We start from the raw sequence: 16,206 nt of genomic DNA, 5'->3' as shown, positions 1-16,206 counted from the left end.
TACGGGACACGCTTTGCAGCCAGGAGACCAAGGGATCTGATTCAATAAGACTTAAGGTACTGGCGGCTGTATGTGAACACTATGAAAAGCGATACAGAGAGCCCCTGAGATTACTAAACACCTACACAATTTCTATCAAAAGCATCGTCTGAAACTAAATGGCATCTGGATACTGGTGCGGAAGAAGAAATGTACCATTCTTTCACCATGGGGTAGCAGCAACAGCATTCAATACTGGCCAAGCACACTGGAGAATTCAAAACATTTGACATTGTGCTTCTGTGCGGGAGTACTGGAAACCATGATGTGCATTAAATCTTCTAAAATGGGTACACTCTTCAAGAGTTCCCTAATGGACGAATATGAAAGGTTGGGTTTCATCAAGAAATTCAACCAGCCATGGCATAATAGCCCAGAATTTTAATCAGTACAAATTTGCAGAAAGCATGCTATCTGTACGGAACAGACAATGAGACATCTTCTAATTTGGAGGTTTTGGTAGAAATTAGGGTGAATGTAGTTAGCATACCAATTGAAGAGGAATACTTAAATCAGTTCATGAACATGTTCTATGTATACATTATGAAACAACTTCCCCAAAATGTCACATCCCTTTCAGCTGAAAGACATCCAGTTCCATATGCCCTCCCTTCCTACCTACACAGACCAGTAAAAAGATGATTTATGATGGTATATGGAACATGAAGTGTCACTGAGACCACAGAAATGTTTTATATTGTGGCACAACATTGATGTCCTTATCGAAGTTCAATAACGGATGCATTATTTCTTTTACATTTTAACAACCACACAAACACAAAGTTACACAATGATTTAATTTTTTGTGACAGTTCAATTCAGAATCAGTTTACCACACAAAATAAATTAAGCATCATCATGAGATGTCACCTCAACACAAAAGGAACATGACTGCTCACATTATTAAGTTACTGTTTGTCAAGGCACTTTTTAAACCGGTCTTTATGCTTTAACATGTTTTACACTACTCAGTCAGTTCAGTGGCAATACAAGGCATTTTACTACGGAGATAGTCTCACGCTCTGTTTAAAAATGTTCTCTAGAGCATCCGACAAATGAAACAAGACTGGTGCCACAAATTAGAGTAGTGTACTTACAACATCAGTTCAGTTGGTGGCAATTACCCTCAAAGTAAGCATCATTTGAGTCCACAGACTTCTGCATTTGTTCCTCCCACTTTTCAAAAACAATTATGAATGTCCTTTCCATGGGGCTCCATATGGGCTGTGCAGTTTCTGCATTCTGGCTGCTTGTCAACTGACATTGAGTTGATAAATTTTAATCAAACATGTCACATGTAATGACAGTTCAAGCTCAGGTAGCAGCTCCACACTTATATTTTACAACAAATAATTCCTTAGAAACTGAAGCAGTCTTGTATCTTATGTGATGAGGAGGAATTTTTAAACAAATAAAACAGAAATGCCATTCATAAATACTACTAACTTCTTCTCGAGGTAAGAGATATATTTTTCTTTCTATATTCTTGACACTGACACAGCAGCTCACATATGTCTTTGCAGACTGTATGAACACTTTTCCAAAGAGATACACTACACCTGGTTGTTTGAATGGTTCTTCATAGGCATCCAGCCAAAAGAAACGAAGTACCTGCAAATTAAACAATGTATTTAAAACAAATCCGTTTTCAGAATTTAGTTTATCATGCAAGAACAAATTTTATAGTTTAAAGGGGCTTAGGGACTTACTAAATACTGGCAAATGTGACAGAGAATTTGAGATGCTGTGAGTTTATAAACATTTGGGAATATAAAACCAGTAAAACATATTTTAAAAAACTCTTCCTTAAATTCTGTGATCTACAACAATAAACACAGTTATCTCCAGAGGCTCCACAGCTTGTACTCCCATCTCATCACAATAAACATTCTTCAAAAGATATTTATCTCTGGTACTTCACAAAACTTACCTCTTTGTTGCTGCCATTTCCAACAACTGGTAATTCAGAGCCTGAAATGCTGACTGCAGCTGCTTCTGATTCTTGTTTTATATTATCTGTCATTGATGCCCATGCTGCTAATATGTTATCATCTCTGTTGTCAAATTGCTTATTCCTATAATAGAAGGGGGGGAAAAAAACCGCACTGAATGTCCATTCACAGCTTATAAAGATCACTACATATACAAGTGAAGACAGTGTCACTAATTGTGAGCTTATTGACTCATCCCTGATGTCTTGAACACTTATACAAAGTTACCAAACATCTTCATAATGATTGAGCATGAACTGACTGAAAATGAAATAAAAACGTACAATTGTCAGTGTTATCATAAAAAGCCATATTTTTATAGAACTGAACATACATAAGTGGTAGGGTAGCACTGTATGTGGATAGCAGTACAAGCAAATGTGTTCTGTGGCCGTTGTGAACCATAGAAAAAAGTGTTTTGAAGCAGCAGCAGTTCAAATTTTCAGGAGGAGAAACATTTAGTGTTAGGTATATATTGCTCTCCAAGATCTAGGATAAAAGATTTCCTAATACAACTTGAAACACTACCTAGCAAAGATATTAAAGAATTCCCATGCTTAATAGTAGTTCGCTTCAGATCACCAACGTCAGTTAACTGAAACACAAAAAAAGGATACTGAAACTGGAAATGTAATTGTAGACTGTTGACTGACAAATGCTGGCTGTGGTATCATCCAAAGATCACAGTGCCACACAAAAGTCAGCAATGCATAGATACCACAGGCATTAGATGGGGCTCACGGCAATCCACAATGGCGTATGGGAAGTGCTCCTGAAGTCCATGCCTGTTCCCCAGCACTTTAGTGCCCTGCACTGAGGTCAGTACAGAGCCGAGCTTGGAGGAGCTCAGCCCCAATGTTCAAGACCTAAACTATAGCAGTCAACATCATCGTGTAGGACAGTGACAGTTGAAGTTTCTGACGAACTTTGGTAAATTTCGCATTTTGTACTGCAAGAGAACAGATTGTTAATTAGTGCATCAAGTGATGCTTTGCTAGCCCATGACAGTTGTAAATGATCCAGTCCTACTGTGGCAAATAAGTGTGTGAAAATTAAGTAAATATTTTATTCAGTTACGTAACAAAGTGAACTAATGTTTCATCTGTTCTAGATGAGCACTTCTCCAAGAATCATAGAACACACAATTATGGCCGGACGAAGTAGCTTTGTCTGGTCACAACACTAAAAATTTTAACACACTGGAAATGTTTCTCAGATAAGCAAAGATGGAAAAGATATCAGGAAAACTTTCAGTTCAACCTTAACTCACCTAAACACTGCTTGTCTAGAGGTCCGCAGAGAGATAAATGTAATACATATTAGGAAATGGATCACGAAAGAAATCGTAAATGGCAAAGAAGAATTAAAAGACTTGACATACGGAATAATCGGGTCTACTGCCGGATGTTTGTGTCACTCTGGAACAATATTTCGGCCACATAACTCGTTGCCTTCTTAAGATGCTACCTGAGACTGCCGTATTGGAGGATCTTGTCCAGTATTTATGCTCAGAGAGTTCTGGGAGCTCTGTTTGCCATCCGCGCCCGCCTGGCGCTGCTTGTAAGGTGTTCTCTCTTCCCCGGTGCTCCCTCAGACGTCCGCGTCCAACTTGGTCGTCATCTGTAGCAACTCTCTGAGGCCCGTCCTGCATCGGGCATTCCGTTCGCGGTCCGCGCCCGCCTAGTGCTGCTCCTGAGGTTTTGGCCCTTTCCTGGTGCTCCCACGGACGTCCACACCAAGCTCGTCCACTATCTGTGGTCGTGGAAGCTGTCTGGGGCCGGACCCGCGTTATCTGCCATAGCGGAGCACTGTCTGGAGCTCAGTCACTCAATGGACTACAACAACACCAAAATTGTGACACAGACGCCAAGATTTTGGGACAGTGTCATAAAGGAGGCCATCGAGATCAAGGTCACAGACAACATAATAAACCGAGACAGCGGTTACCAGCTCAGCTCGGCGTGGAGTCCGGCTCTGGAGCTTATCAGGGCCCAACGAAAGGAACCAAGAAACTCCTCAAGAAGTAGTAACACCGCAGGGGCAGCACCAGGCGGATGCAGACTGTAAACACAACTCCCAACACGGGACAGGCCTCTGACAGCCGCCACGACTGGAGATGATGGACGTGCCAGGCGCGGATGACCGTCTGAGCACCAGGGAAGTGCCAACACCTCAGGAGCAGCGCCAGGCGGGTGCGGACCGCAAAGGGAGCACCCAACGCGGCACAGGCCTCAGACAGCTGCCACAACCACAGATGATGACAGAATCGGGCGCAGACGTCTGACTGAGCACCAGAGAAGAGACAACACCTTACAAGCAGCACCAGGCGGGCGCGGACCGCGAACGGAGTGCCCGATGCGAGACGGGCCTCAAACAGCTGCCACACCTGCAGATGGTGGACAAGGGGGGCGCGGACATCTGTCGGAGCACCAGGGAAGTGTCAACACCTCAGGAACAGCGCCAAGCGGACGCGGACCACGAATGGAATGCCAAACGCAGATCCAGCCCAAAACAGCTGCCACGACCACAGATGGTGGACAAGCCGGGCGCGGACATCCGTGGGAGCACCAGGGAAGGGCCAAAACCTCAGGAGCAGCACTAGGCGGGCACGGACCGCAAACGGAATGCCCAACACAGGACGAGCCTCAGAAAGCTGACACAGATGAGGACCAAGTCGGGTGCGGACATCCGAGGGAGCACTGGGGAAGAGAAAACACCTTACAAGCAGTGCCAGGCGGGCACGGACGGCAAACAGAGCGCCCAGCACTCTCTGGGCATAAATACTGGACAAGATCCCCTAATACGGCAGTCTCAGGTAGCACCTGAAGAAGGCAATGAGTTATGTGACCAAAATACGGTGCCAAAGTGACACAAACATCTGGCAGTAGACCCGATTACTCCGCATTTCAAGATCTTGCAGGGAAAGCCTGAAGAGTAACATTAAAAGACTTGTTTAAAAGATGTAGGAAATGTAATAGTCAAGCAGATGGTAGAATATACAGACACAAGAGAAAAGAATATAGCAAAATGATAATGCATGCAAAAACTAGATATTACAAACATCAAACTAGAATTTCATCAAATATTTCTAAGACATATATACAAATAGGAATGAATCAAATAAGACAGGAAGTAGGAACAGAGTTCTTAAAGCACAAGGGGACGAACTGACTGGCTCATGTGAAGTATGTTCCACTTTAAATCACAATCATGTAAATATAGTACAGAAGCCAATAAAATAAATTGAAGCACTGACTTCAAAAAACATATAGTTTCGCCAGAAACAACAGAATAAGCACTCCTATTAAATTGAACTTACAAATGTGATCAGATCACTATGAAACCAAGACACATATGGCATATGTGAAACATCTCCAAAAATAATCGAACATTGCACACAGTATCTAACTATGCCTCTGACATTCACAGCGAAACTGGTAATGGAGAAGGGTCTGCCTCCAGCATGACTGAAAAAGAGTAAATTGATGTCACTTTATAAGGATGGTGACAAGGGGATCCTGGATACTATGGACCTATAACAATTGCACCCACCTTACTGAAAACTGTAGAAACAGCTATTAAAAACATTGTAATAAAATTCATAGAAAAATAAGCTATCCTGGATCAAGCAGAGCATGGGTTCAGGAAAGAGAAATGTACAAAAAAAACAGCAGCAGCAATTTCCATGACACACAGTCAGAGTTTGGAAGAACAGAATAATGTCTGTACCATATTTCATGATCTCTATGTGTGTGCCATAGTATTGTGTTCAGTAAGTTGCACTAATATGGTGTCAAGGGAATGCAGCCAGTGAATTAAAATCATCTGCAGGAAACAAAAAGTAGAATTAAGATACACGGGAAACAATATGTAGGAAATTTTTTCACTCTGATTTTCGTGTGGTAAAGTGTAGCATAGTACAAGACTCAATATTTGATCTGCAAATGTTTATATAGTATGTGAATAACATGGCAGCCTCAGTAAAAGAAAACTCATCATGTATGCAGATGATACGCCTGTCCCTCATTGCAAGTAGTAGCTCAAAAAACAATTTAGAAACAAGAACTATCATGGACATAGAAAGGGCAAATGAATATTTTAGTGAATACAGTCTATTTATAAATGAAAAGAGAACAACTTACATGGAAATAAATGCAAAGAGAACAACACATGTAGAAGAACTAAACATGAAACTTCGCAATGTGCCTCTAACAGAAACTGACAGTAGCACATTCTTGGCATTGACAGACAGACAAGACTTATGATTTGGGAAAATCATATGGAAATAATCTGCTCAAAAGTAAGCAGCAATGTATTTGTAACGAAGAAAATGTCCCACGAAGGGGATGCAGATACACAGTAAAAGGTGTACTATATAAATAAAATTTTAACAGTACCCTCTTTGTATATACTTAAACTATCATGTAACTAAAATTAAATTTACGCCAATGATAAACAGAGAACTATACAATTACTGCGTGAAAGTCAAAGATAACATTAAAGTTTTTGTTTTGCCTACTTTTCATTACTATACACATAAGTCTATTGTAAAATAAAACAAAGGAAACTTTGTTTTGCCTACTTTTCATTACTATACATACAAGTCTATTGTAAAATAAAACAAAGGAAACTCCAGGATGGAAAGTAACATTATTATGAAAAGAATAGTTGCTGCTCAGCATATACTGGAGATGCTGAGTCGCAGACTGGCACAACAAAAAGACTCTCACAAAATAAACTTCCGCCCAACAAGGCCTTCAAAGAAAGTAGACAATACACACACACACAAAGCAAATACATATGTAGCTCGCACACAAACGACCACAGTCTATGGCACCTGAAGTCACACTATGAGCAGGTGTGTATGATCAGAGGCAACCGGATGGGGGTAAGAAGGAGGCAGGGACAGGGAAAGGGAGGGATAGCAAGGAAGGGGATAAAATGGAGAGAAAGAAGGTAGGGCAGATAGGTGCAGTCGGGGGGTTAGATGGAGGGGGGGTGGGGGGGGGGGGGAGGGTTAGTGGAAAAGCAGACAAGCAAAAAGACTGGGTGCACTAGTGAGATACAGAGGGCCGTGTAGTGCTGGAATGGGAACAGGAATGGGGGCTAGATGGGTAAGAACAATAACTAACAGAGATTGAGGCCAGGAGGGTTACAGGAAGATAGGAAATATTGCAGGGAGAGTTTCCACCTGCACAATTCAGAAAAGCTGGTGTTGGTGGGAAGGATCCAGATGGCACATGTTGTGAAGCAGTCATTGAAATGTAGAACGCTGTGTTGAGCGGTGTGCTCAGCAACAGGGTGGTCCAGTTTTGGCCACAGTTTGTTGGTAGCCATTCATGCAGACAGACAGCTTGTTGGTTCTCATGCCCAAATAGAAAGCAGCTAAGCGATTGCAGCTTAGCTTGTAGATCACGACTGGTTTCACAGATACCCCTGCCTTTGATGGGATAGGATATGTTTGTCACCGGAATGGACTAGATGGTGGTGAGAGGATGTATGGGACAGGCCTTGCATCTAGGTCTATTACAGTGATATGAGCAAGGGGTTGTGAGCAGAGGTTGTGTACGGATGGACGAGATTATTGTGTAGGTACAGTGGGCATCAGAATACCACTGTGGTACATGAACATTTATACTCCCCAAGCCACCCAACGGTGTTTGGCAGAGGGCACTTTACGTGCCACTGTCATTACTTCCTTTTCCTGCTCCAGTTGAGTACGGTTCGCAGGAAGAACATCTGCCGGAAAGCCTCCGTGTGCGTTTGAATCTCTCTAATTTTTACATTCGTGATCTCCTCAGGAGGTAAGTAGGGGGAAGCAATATATCCGATACCTCATCCGGAAATGCACCCTCTCGAAACCTGGACAGCAAGCTACACTGCGATGCAGAGCGCCTCTCTTGCAGAGTCTGCCACTTGAGTTTGCTAAACATCTCCGTAACGCTATCACGCTTACCAAATAACCCTGTGACGAAATGCGCCGCTCTTCTTCGGATCTTTTCTATCTCCTCTGTCAACCCGACCTGGTACGGATCCCACACTGATGAGCAATACTCAAGTATAGCTCGAACGAGTGTTTTGTAAGCCACCTCCATTGTTGATGGACTACATTTTCTAAGCACTCTCCCAATGAATCTCAACCTGGCACCCACCTTACCAACAATTAATTTTATTTTATATGATCATTCCACTTCAAATCGTTCCGTACGCATACTCCCAGATATTTTACAGAAGTAACTGCTACCAGTGTTTGTTCCGCTATCATATAATCATACAATAAAGGATCCTTCTTTCTATGTATTCACAATACATTACATTTGTCTATGTTAAGGGTCAGTTGACACTCCCTGCACCAAGTGCCTATCCGCTGCAGATCTTCCTGCATTTCGCTACAATTTTCTAATGCTCCAACTTCTCTGTATACTACAGCATCATCCGCGAAAAGCCACATGGAACTTCCGACACTATCTACTAGGTCATTTATATATATTGTGAAAAGCAATGGTCCCATAACACTCCCCTGTGGCACGCCAGAGGTTACTTTAACGTCTGTAGACGTCTCTCCATTGATAACAACATGCTGTGTTCTGTTTGCTAAAAACTCTTCAATCCAGCCACACAGCTGGTCTGATATTCCATAGGCTCTTACTTTGTTTACCAGGCGACAGTGCGGAACTGTACCAAATGCCTTCCATAAATCAAGGAAAATGGCATCTACCTGGGAGCCTGTATCTAATATTTTCTGGGTCTCATGAACAAATAAAGCAAGTTGGGTCCCTCACGTTCGCTGTTTCCGGGATCCATGTGGATTCCTACAGAGTAGATTCTGGGTTTCCAGAAATGACATGATACGTGAGCAAAAAACATGTTCTAAAATTCTACAACAGATCGATGTCAGAGATATAGCCGTATAGTTTTGCACGTTCTGCTCGACGACCCTTCTTGAAAACTGGAACTACCTGTGCTCTTTTCCAATCATCTGAAACCCTCCGTTCCTCTAGAGACTTGCGGTACACGGCTGTTAGAAGGGCGGCACGTTCTTTCGCGTACTATGCGTAGAATCGAATTGGTATCCCGTCAGGTCCAGTGGACTTTCCTCTGTTGAGTGATTCCAGTTGCTTTTCTATTCCTTGGAAACTTATTTCGATGTCAGCCATTTTTTCGTTCAAGCGAGGATTTAGAGAAGGAACTGCAGGGCGGTCTTCCTCTGTGAAACAGCTTTGGAAAAAGGTGTTTAGTATTTCAGCTTTACGCGTGTCATCCTCTGTTTCAATGCCATTATCATCCCAGAGTGTCTGGATATGCTGCTTTGATCCACTTACTGATTTAACGTAAGACCAGAACTTCGTAGGATTTTCTGTCAAGTCGGTACATAGAATTTTACTTTCGAATTCACTGAACGCTTCACGCATAGCCCTCCTTGTGTCAACTTTAACATCATTTAGCTTCTGTTTGTCTGGGAGGATTCGGCTGCGTTTAAATTTGCAGTGAAGCTCTCTTTGCTTTCGCAGTAGTTTCCTAACTTTGTTGTTGAACCACGGTGGGTTTTTCCCGTCCCTCACAGTTTTACTCAGCACATACCTATCTAAAATGCATTTTATGATTGCCTTGAACTTTTTCCAGAAACACTTAACATTGTCAGCGTCGGAACAGAAATTTTTGTTTTAATCTGTTAGGTAGTCTGCAATCTGCCTTCTATTACTCTTGCTAAACAGATAAACCTTCCTCCCTTTTTTTATATTCCTATTTACTTCCATATTCAGGGATGCTGCAATGGCCTTATGATCACTGATTCCGTTCTGCGCTTACAGAGTCAAAAAGTTCAGGTCTGTTTGTTATCAGTAGGTCCAAGACGTTATCTCCACGAGTCAGTTCTCTGTTTAATTGCTCGAGGTAATTTTCGGATAGTGCACTCAGTATAATGTCACTCGATGCTCTGTCCCTACCACCCGTCCTAAACATCTGAGTGTCCCAGTCTATATCTGGTAAATTGAAATCTCCACCTAAGACTATAACATGCTGAGGAAATTTATGTGAAATGTATTCCAGATTTTCTCTCAGTTGTTCTGCCACTAATGCTGCTGAGTCGGGAGGTTGGTAAAAGGAGCCAATTATTAACCTAGCTCAGTTGTTGAGTATAGCCTCCACCCATAATAATTCACAGGAACTATCCACCTCTATTTCACTGCAGGATAAACTAATACTAACAGCGACAAACATGCAATACTACTAACAGCGACAAACACGCCACCACCGGTTGCATGCAATCTATCCTTTCTAAACACCGTCTGTGCCTTTGTAAAAATTTTGGCAGAATTTATCTTTGGCTTCAGCCAGCTTTCCATACCTAAAACGATTTCAGCTTTGCTTTCTATCAGCGCTTGAGGTTCCAGTACCTAGCCAGCTTTCCATACCTAAAACGATTTCAGCTTCGGTGCTTTCTATCAGCGCTTGAGGTTCCAGTACTTTACCAATGCAGCTTTGACAGTTTACAATTACAATAACGATTGCTGTTTGGTCCCTGCATGTCCTGACTTTGACCCGCACCCTTTGAGGCTGTTGCCCTTTCTGTATTTGCCCGAGGCCATCTAACCTAAAAAACCGACCAGTCCATGCCACACAACCCCAGCTACCCATGTAGCCACCTGCTGTGTGTAGTGGACTCCGACCTATCCAGCAGAACCCGAAACCCCACCACCCTATGGCGCAAGTCGAGGAATCTGCAACCCACACGGTCGCAGAACTGTCTCAGCCTCTGATTCAGACCCTCCACTCGGCTCCGTACCAAAGGCCCGCAGTCAGTCCTGTCAACGATGCTGCAGATGGTGAGCTCTGCTTTCATCCCGCTGGTGAGACTGGCAGTCTTCACCAAATCAGATAGCCGCCAGAAGCCAGAGAGGATTTCCTCCGATCCATAGTGACACACATCATTGGTGCTGACATGAGCGACCACCTGCAGATGGGTGCACCCTGTACCCTTCATGGCATCCGGAAGGACCCTTTCCGCATCTGGAATGACTCCGCCCGCTATGTACACGGAGTGCATATTGGTTTTCTTCCCCTCCCTTGCAGGCATATCCCTCAGGGACCCCATTACACACCTGACGTTGGAACTCCCGACTACCAGTAAGCCCACCCTCTGCGACCACCCGAATCTTGCAGACTGAGGGGCAACCTCTGGAACAGGACAAGCAGCCATTTCCGGCCAAAGATCAGTATCAGCCAGAGACAGTGCTGAAACCGGTTCGTCAGAAAAACTGGAGAGGCCTTCCGTTGAGCCCTCAGGAATGTGTTTCGCCTCCTGCCATACCTCGAGACGACCTCCCACTCTACCATGGGTGAGGTGTCAGCCTTAATGTAGGCAGTATCCCGGGCAGCCACAGCCGTAGTCCGATCGGGAGATGCGTGGGACGAGCTGGCCGTCCCCGACAAACCCCCGTACGGACCCACACAGCGATGCCCATTGGCAACAGCCTCAAGCTGTGTGACCGAAGCCAACACTGCCTGAAGCTGGGAGCGAAGGGAGGCCAACTCAGCCCGCATCCGAACACAGCAGTTGCAGTCCTTATCCATGCTAAATACTGTTGTGCAAAGAATGTCTGAACTAATCTACAGAGAGCACAAACAACGCGACACAAAATTTAAACTGTTATTAAAATACAAGACTGCCTAGTAAATGCAGTAATGCTGCTACTTGCGCACTGCTGATACACTGCTCGGCGGCAGAAGGCTAACTGTACTGTCAGTAACGTACAGAGACTATTTGAAAGAAATAAACAAATGACAAACGACTACCCGACTTTACAAGTCACAGATATTAAAATGCAAATCTGCCCCTGCTAATTGCACAACTACACAATGATTTGATGGATTTAAATAAACAAGTTCACTAAGAACACTCAAACAAATTTACAACTTGACTACTACACTTACATGAACGCTAAATAAGCCACTTGCTGCTACTTGCGCACTGCGCAGTGCTGGGAAGGATAGGGGGTAGGACATTTTTCATTTCAGGGCACAATGAAAGGTAGTTGAAACCATGGCGGAGAATGTGATTCAATTGCTCCAGTCCTGGGTGGTACTGAGTCACGAGGGGAATGCTCCTCTGTGGCCAGATAGTTGGACTTTGGGAGGTAGTGCGTGACTGGATAGAAAAAGCACAGAAGAATTGTTTTTGTATGAGGTTGGGAAGGTAATTATGGTTTGTAAAGTCCTCAGTGAGAGCCTTAGCATATTTTGAGAGGGACCGCTTGTCATTGCAGATGCGATGACCACAGGTGGCTGGGCGGTGTGGAAGGGACTTCTTGGTATGGAATGGGTGGCAGCTGTTGAAGTGGAGGTACTGCTGGTGGTTAGTCAATTTGATATGGACGGAAGTATTGATGTAGCCATCTTTGAGGTGGAGGTCATCTAGGAAGGAGGCTTATTGGGTTGAGTACGTAAAATTAGAGAGATTCGAGCGCGCATGGAGGCTTTCCGGCAGTCTTTCTTCCCGCGAACCATACGCAACTGGAACAGGAAAGGGAGGTAATGACAGTGGCACGTAAAGTGCCTTCCGCCACACACTGTTGGGTGGCTTGTGGAGTATAGATGTAGATGTAGAGTGGGACCAGGTGAAGTAAATGGGGAGAAGCGGTTGAGGTTCTGGAGGAATGTAGGTAGGGTGTCCTCACCCTCGATCCAGACCACAAGGATGTCATCGATGAATCTGAACCAGGTGAGGGGTTTAAGACTCTGGGTGTTTAGGAAGGATTCCTCTACACGGCCCATGAATAGGTTGGCTTAGGATGATGCCATGCGGCTGCCTGTAGCCGTACCCCAGATTAGTTTGTAGGTAATGCTTTCATAGGAGAAGTAATTGTGGGCGAGAATACAGCTGGTCATGGCAACTAGGTAGGCGGTTGTCGGATAGGAATCTATCGGTCATTGGGAAAAGATAGTGAGCAATACAGGTAAAGCCACGAGCATTAGGGATGTTAGTATAAAGAGAGGTGGCAACAGTAGCGATGAGCAGGGCACCATGAGGTAAAGGAACAGAATGACCTCCTCAAAGCCAACCAGCATGGTTTTCGAAAACATCCATCATGTGAAACCCAGCTCGCAGTTTTCTTACATAACATACTGAAAGCTTTGGATCAAAGCAACCAAGTAGATCTGTGATTCTCGACTTCCAAAAAGCATTTGACTCAGTACCGCACCTACACTTATTGTCATAAGTATAATCATATGGGGTACCAAGTGAAATTTGTGTCTGGACTGAGGACGTTTTGGTATGGAGAACACAACACGTTATCTTGGATGGAGAGTCATCGTCAGATGTAAAAGTAACTTTGGGTGTGCCCCAGGGAAGTGTGATAGGACCCATCCTGTTCATGTTGTGTATTAATACCTCGCAGGCAACGTTAATAGTAAAAAGTCAGGCTTTTTGCAGATGATGCAGTATTATAATGAAGTACTAGCTGTGAAAAGCTACATAAATATTCAATCAGAAGATTTCAACATGGTGCAGATATCGGCAACTTGCTCTAAATGTTCACAAATGTGAAACTGTGCACTTCAAAAAATGAAAAAAATGTAGTGTCCTATGAATGTAATATCAGTGAGTCGCTGTTCGAATCTGGCAGCTCATGCAAATACCTGAGTGTGATAGTCTGTAGGGATATGAAATGGAATGATCACATAGGTTTGGTCATGGGTAAAGCAGGTGGTAGACTTCGGTTTATTGGTAGAATACTGGAGAAGTGCAAAAAGAGATTCTTTATAAATCACTAGGGTCACCCATCCTAGAATATTACTTAGTGTCTGGGACCCAAATCAGATAGGACTAACAGTGGATATTGAAAGTATACCAAGAAGGGGAGCATGAATGGTCACAGGTTTGCTTAATCCATGGGAGAGTGTCACAGAGGTACTGAAGGAACTGAAATGGCAGACTCTTGAACCATCCCAAGAAAGTCTATTAATAAAGTTTCAAGAACCAGCTTTCAATGATTACCCTAAGGATATGCTATAACCCCCTAGATATCGCCCATACAGGGGTCTTGAGGATAAGGTTAGAATAATTACTGCATGCACAGAGGTATTCCAACAATTCCTGTACTCCTTACGCTACCCTGTACCATGTACCTCACAGAGGTTTGCAGAGTATAGATGTAGATGGAGAATTGTGGAGAGTCAATGGAGGAAATGGTTGGTATCTTTTATATAGGAGAGCAGGTTGTGGGTAATAGGCTGAAGATGTTGGTCTACGAGAGTAGAGATTCTCTCAGTAGGGGCACAGTAACCAGCCACAATGGAGCATCCTGTGTGGTTGGATTTATGGACTTTAGGAAGCATGTAGCATGTAGCAGGTGTGTGGTTGGATTTATGGACTTTAGGAAGCATGTAGCATGTAGCAGGTAGGAGTGCAGGGAGTGGTAGGGGTGAGGAGAAAGATGGATTCCGGGCAGAGATTCTGGGAAGGGCCTAAGGATTTGAGGAGTGACTGGAGATCCTGCTGGATTTATGGAATGGGGTCACTGTGGCAAGGTTTGTATGGTGGATGTATCCGACAGCAGACAGAGTCCTTCTTTCAGATAATCTTTGCGATTCAAAACAACATTGGTGGGAGCCTTTATTCGCAGGCAGGATTATAAGACCAGGATCAGCTTTAAGATGGTGCACTACGGTTCTTTCTGCGGAAGTAAGGTTAGTTTGCATGTTGAGGGACTTGGTGAATGACGGTGAGGCAAGGTTTGAGGTTAATAAATTCTGGAAAATTAACAGAAGGTGATTTGAGGGCAAGGGGGGGGGGTCGATCATGCTCGGATGAAGGAGCAACCGAGTTAGGCAGGGTTGGTCTTTGGTTTTGAGTCTGATTTGTAGGGTTGGTGGCGAAAAAAGAGCTTCCTCTGTAGGGGCCAGAAGAAAGAGAGAAGGTCTTTAACAAGTCCTGTATGATTAAATTTGGGAGTGAGGCAAAAGGTGAGGCCTTAGGAAAGGACTGATATTTCTGCAAGGCTAAAACATTTGGAGGGAAATTTCTTGACTGTGTTTCGGGTCTGTTTAGGTTCTGGATTGTGTGTGGTGGTGGGAGTGAGTTTTGGAGGGTGAGGTAAATGTAGCAGGTCTGCAAGCCAGGATTTGTCAGTTATGAGGGGATGTGGGGGAGGTTTAGTGGTTGTTGTAGAGGCGGTGGACACTTTCAGTCCGAGGCGGGATTAGGAAGAGTTTTTTGAGGTGCCATTGTGCATGTTGCTCTAGTTCCAGGAGGGAAAGAGTTTCAGTGTATGTTATGGGATCCAGAAATTTGGGATTGCATAGCAGAAGAATTTTATGGATGGAGAGAAGATACTGCAAGGAGGTTTGCACTGAACTGATCCGGTTTTTCAGGACCATGTTGGTGAGGGCTAAGGACTGATGGATTCTGAACAGATGGAGGTCATCGTGGAAGGAAGGGTGGCAGCCGGAGATGGGTATTTGACAGTATGGCCATTTGGGGGGACTCCATGAGCCAAACGAAAATGCAGGAACAGTATGAAGGACTGGTTTATGGTTAGGGATAAGGGAACATTTCTGTATTTCCTGAATTGTTATTTGACTCTCCACAACAAATAAGGAGTCTGATTAACTCCGTAAGTCCCTTTGCTGACAGAGGTGCGTATAGCAATGTTAGCCACCCCCATGATGTAGATGGAAGGTTCAAGGATCCAAGGTGGTAGGGGGGGGGGGGGGGGACTCAAATAACACAGAATTACATCCGAAAAGATTCACAAAAATACACCCAAATACATGGGAAAAATCACGAAAAGGATGAAACAAATGAAATAAGAGGAAACGAGATGAAATCTGACGGAGTAGATTGATAGTGAAAGGCAAAAACCAAATGAAATTTGTGCGAATCCACTAAGTGGTCAAAGAAAACATATAATTTTTTATGTGGGTTGCACGTCTACTGCTTAGCCTCAACCTTTGTTAGTCATTATCCTTATCCATACACCAATGCACCCATCTTTTTCTTCTCTCCTTTTCCGTGTTCCCCCCCCCCCCCCCCCCCCCCCCCGCCCCCCTTCTGCATCTAACCTCCTGACTGCACGTACCTTCCCAACAGGGTAATTTTCTTTAAAAGAGATCAATCTGATGGTGAACTTTCCAGTACATTTACCAAAGCTACTGTGAAAGATATAGAAAATGT

General features: G+C 43.8%; 1 protein-coding gene across 1 annotated transcript in view; it reads right to left on the bottom strand.

Annotated features, from left to right (window-relative positions):
• Positions 1 to 16,206, bottom strand: part of LOC124595494 (DNA polymerase alpha catalytic subunit) — a 262,660-nt gene that overhangs the window by 196,228 nt on the left and 50,226 nt on the right. Inside the window, exons 9-10 of the mRNA XM_047134258.1 lie at positions 1,970 to 2,114; positions 1,486 to 1,650 (exon numbers count right to left, since the gene is read on the bottom strand). Of these exons, the coding sequence (XP_046990214.1) occupies positions 1,486 to 1,650; positions 1,970 to 2,114 (310 nt within the window). The remainder of the gene's footprint in view (positions 1 to 1,485; positions 1,651 to 1,969; positions 2,115 to 16,206) is intronic.

This window comes from Schistocerca americana, chromosome 2, assembly GCF_021461395.2.
Source record: "Schistocerca americana isolate TAMUIC-IGC-003095 chromosome 2, iqSchAmer2.1, whole genome shotgun sequence".
NCBI lineage: Eukaryota > Metazoa > Arthropoda > Insecta > Orthoptera > Acrididae > Schistocerca > Schistocerca americana.
Note: the sequence above shows the minus strand (reverse complement) of the source record. Positions and strands in the feature narration are given on the sequence as shown.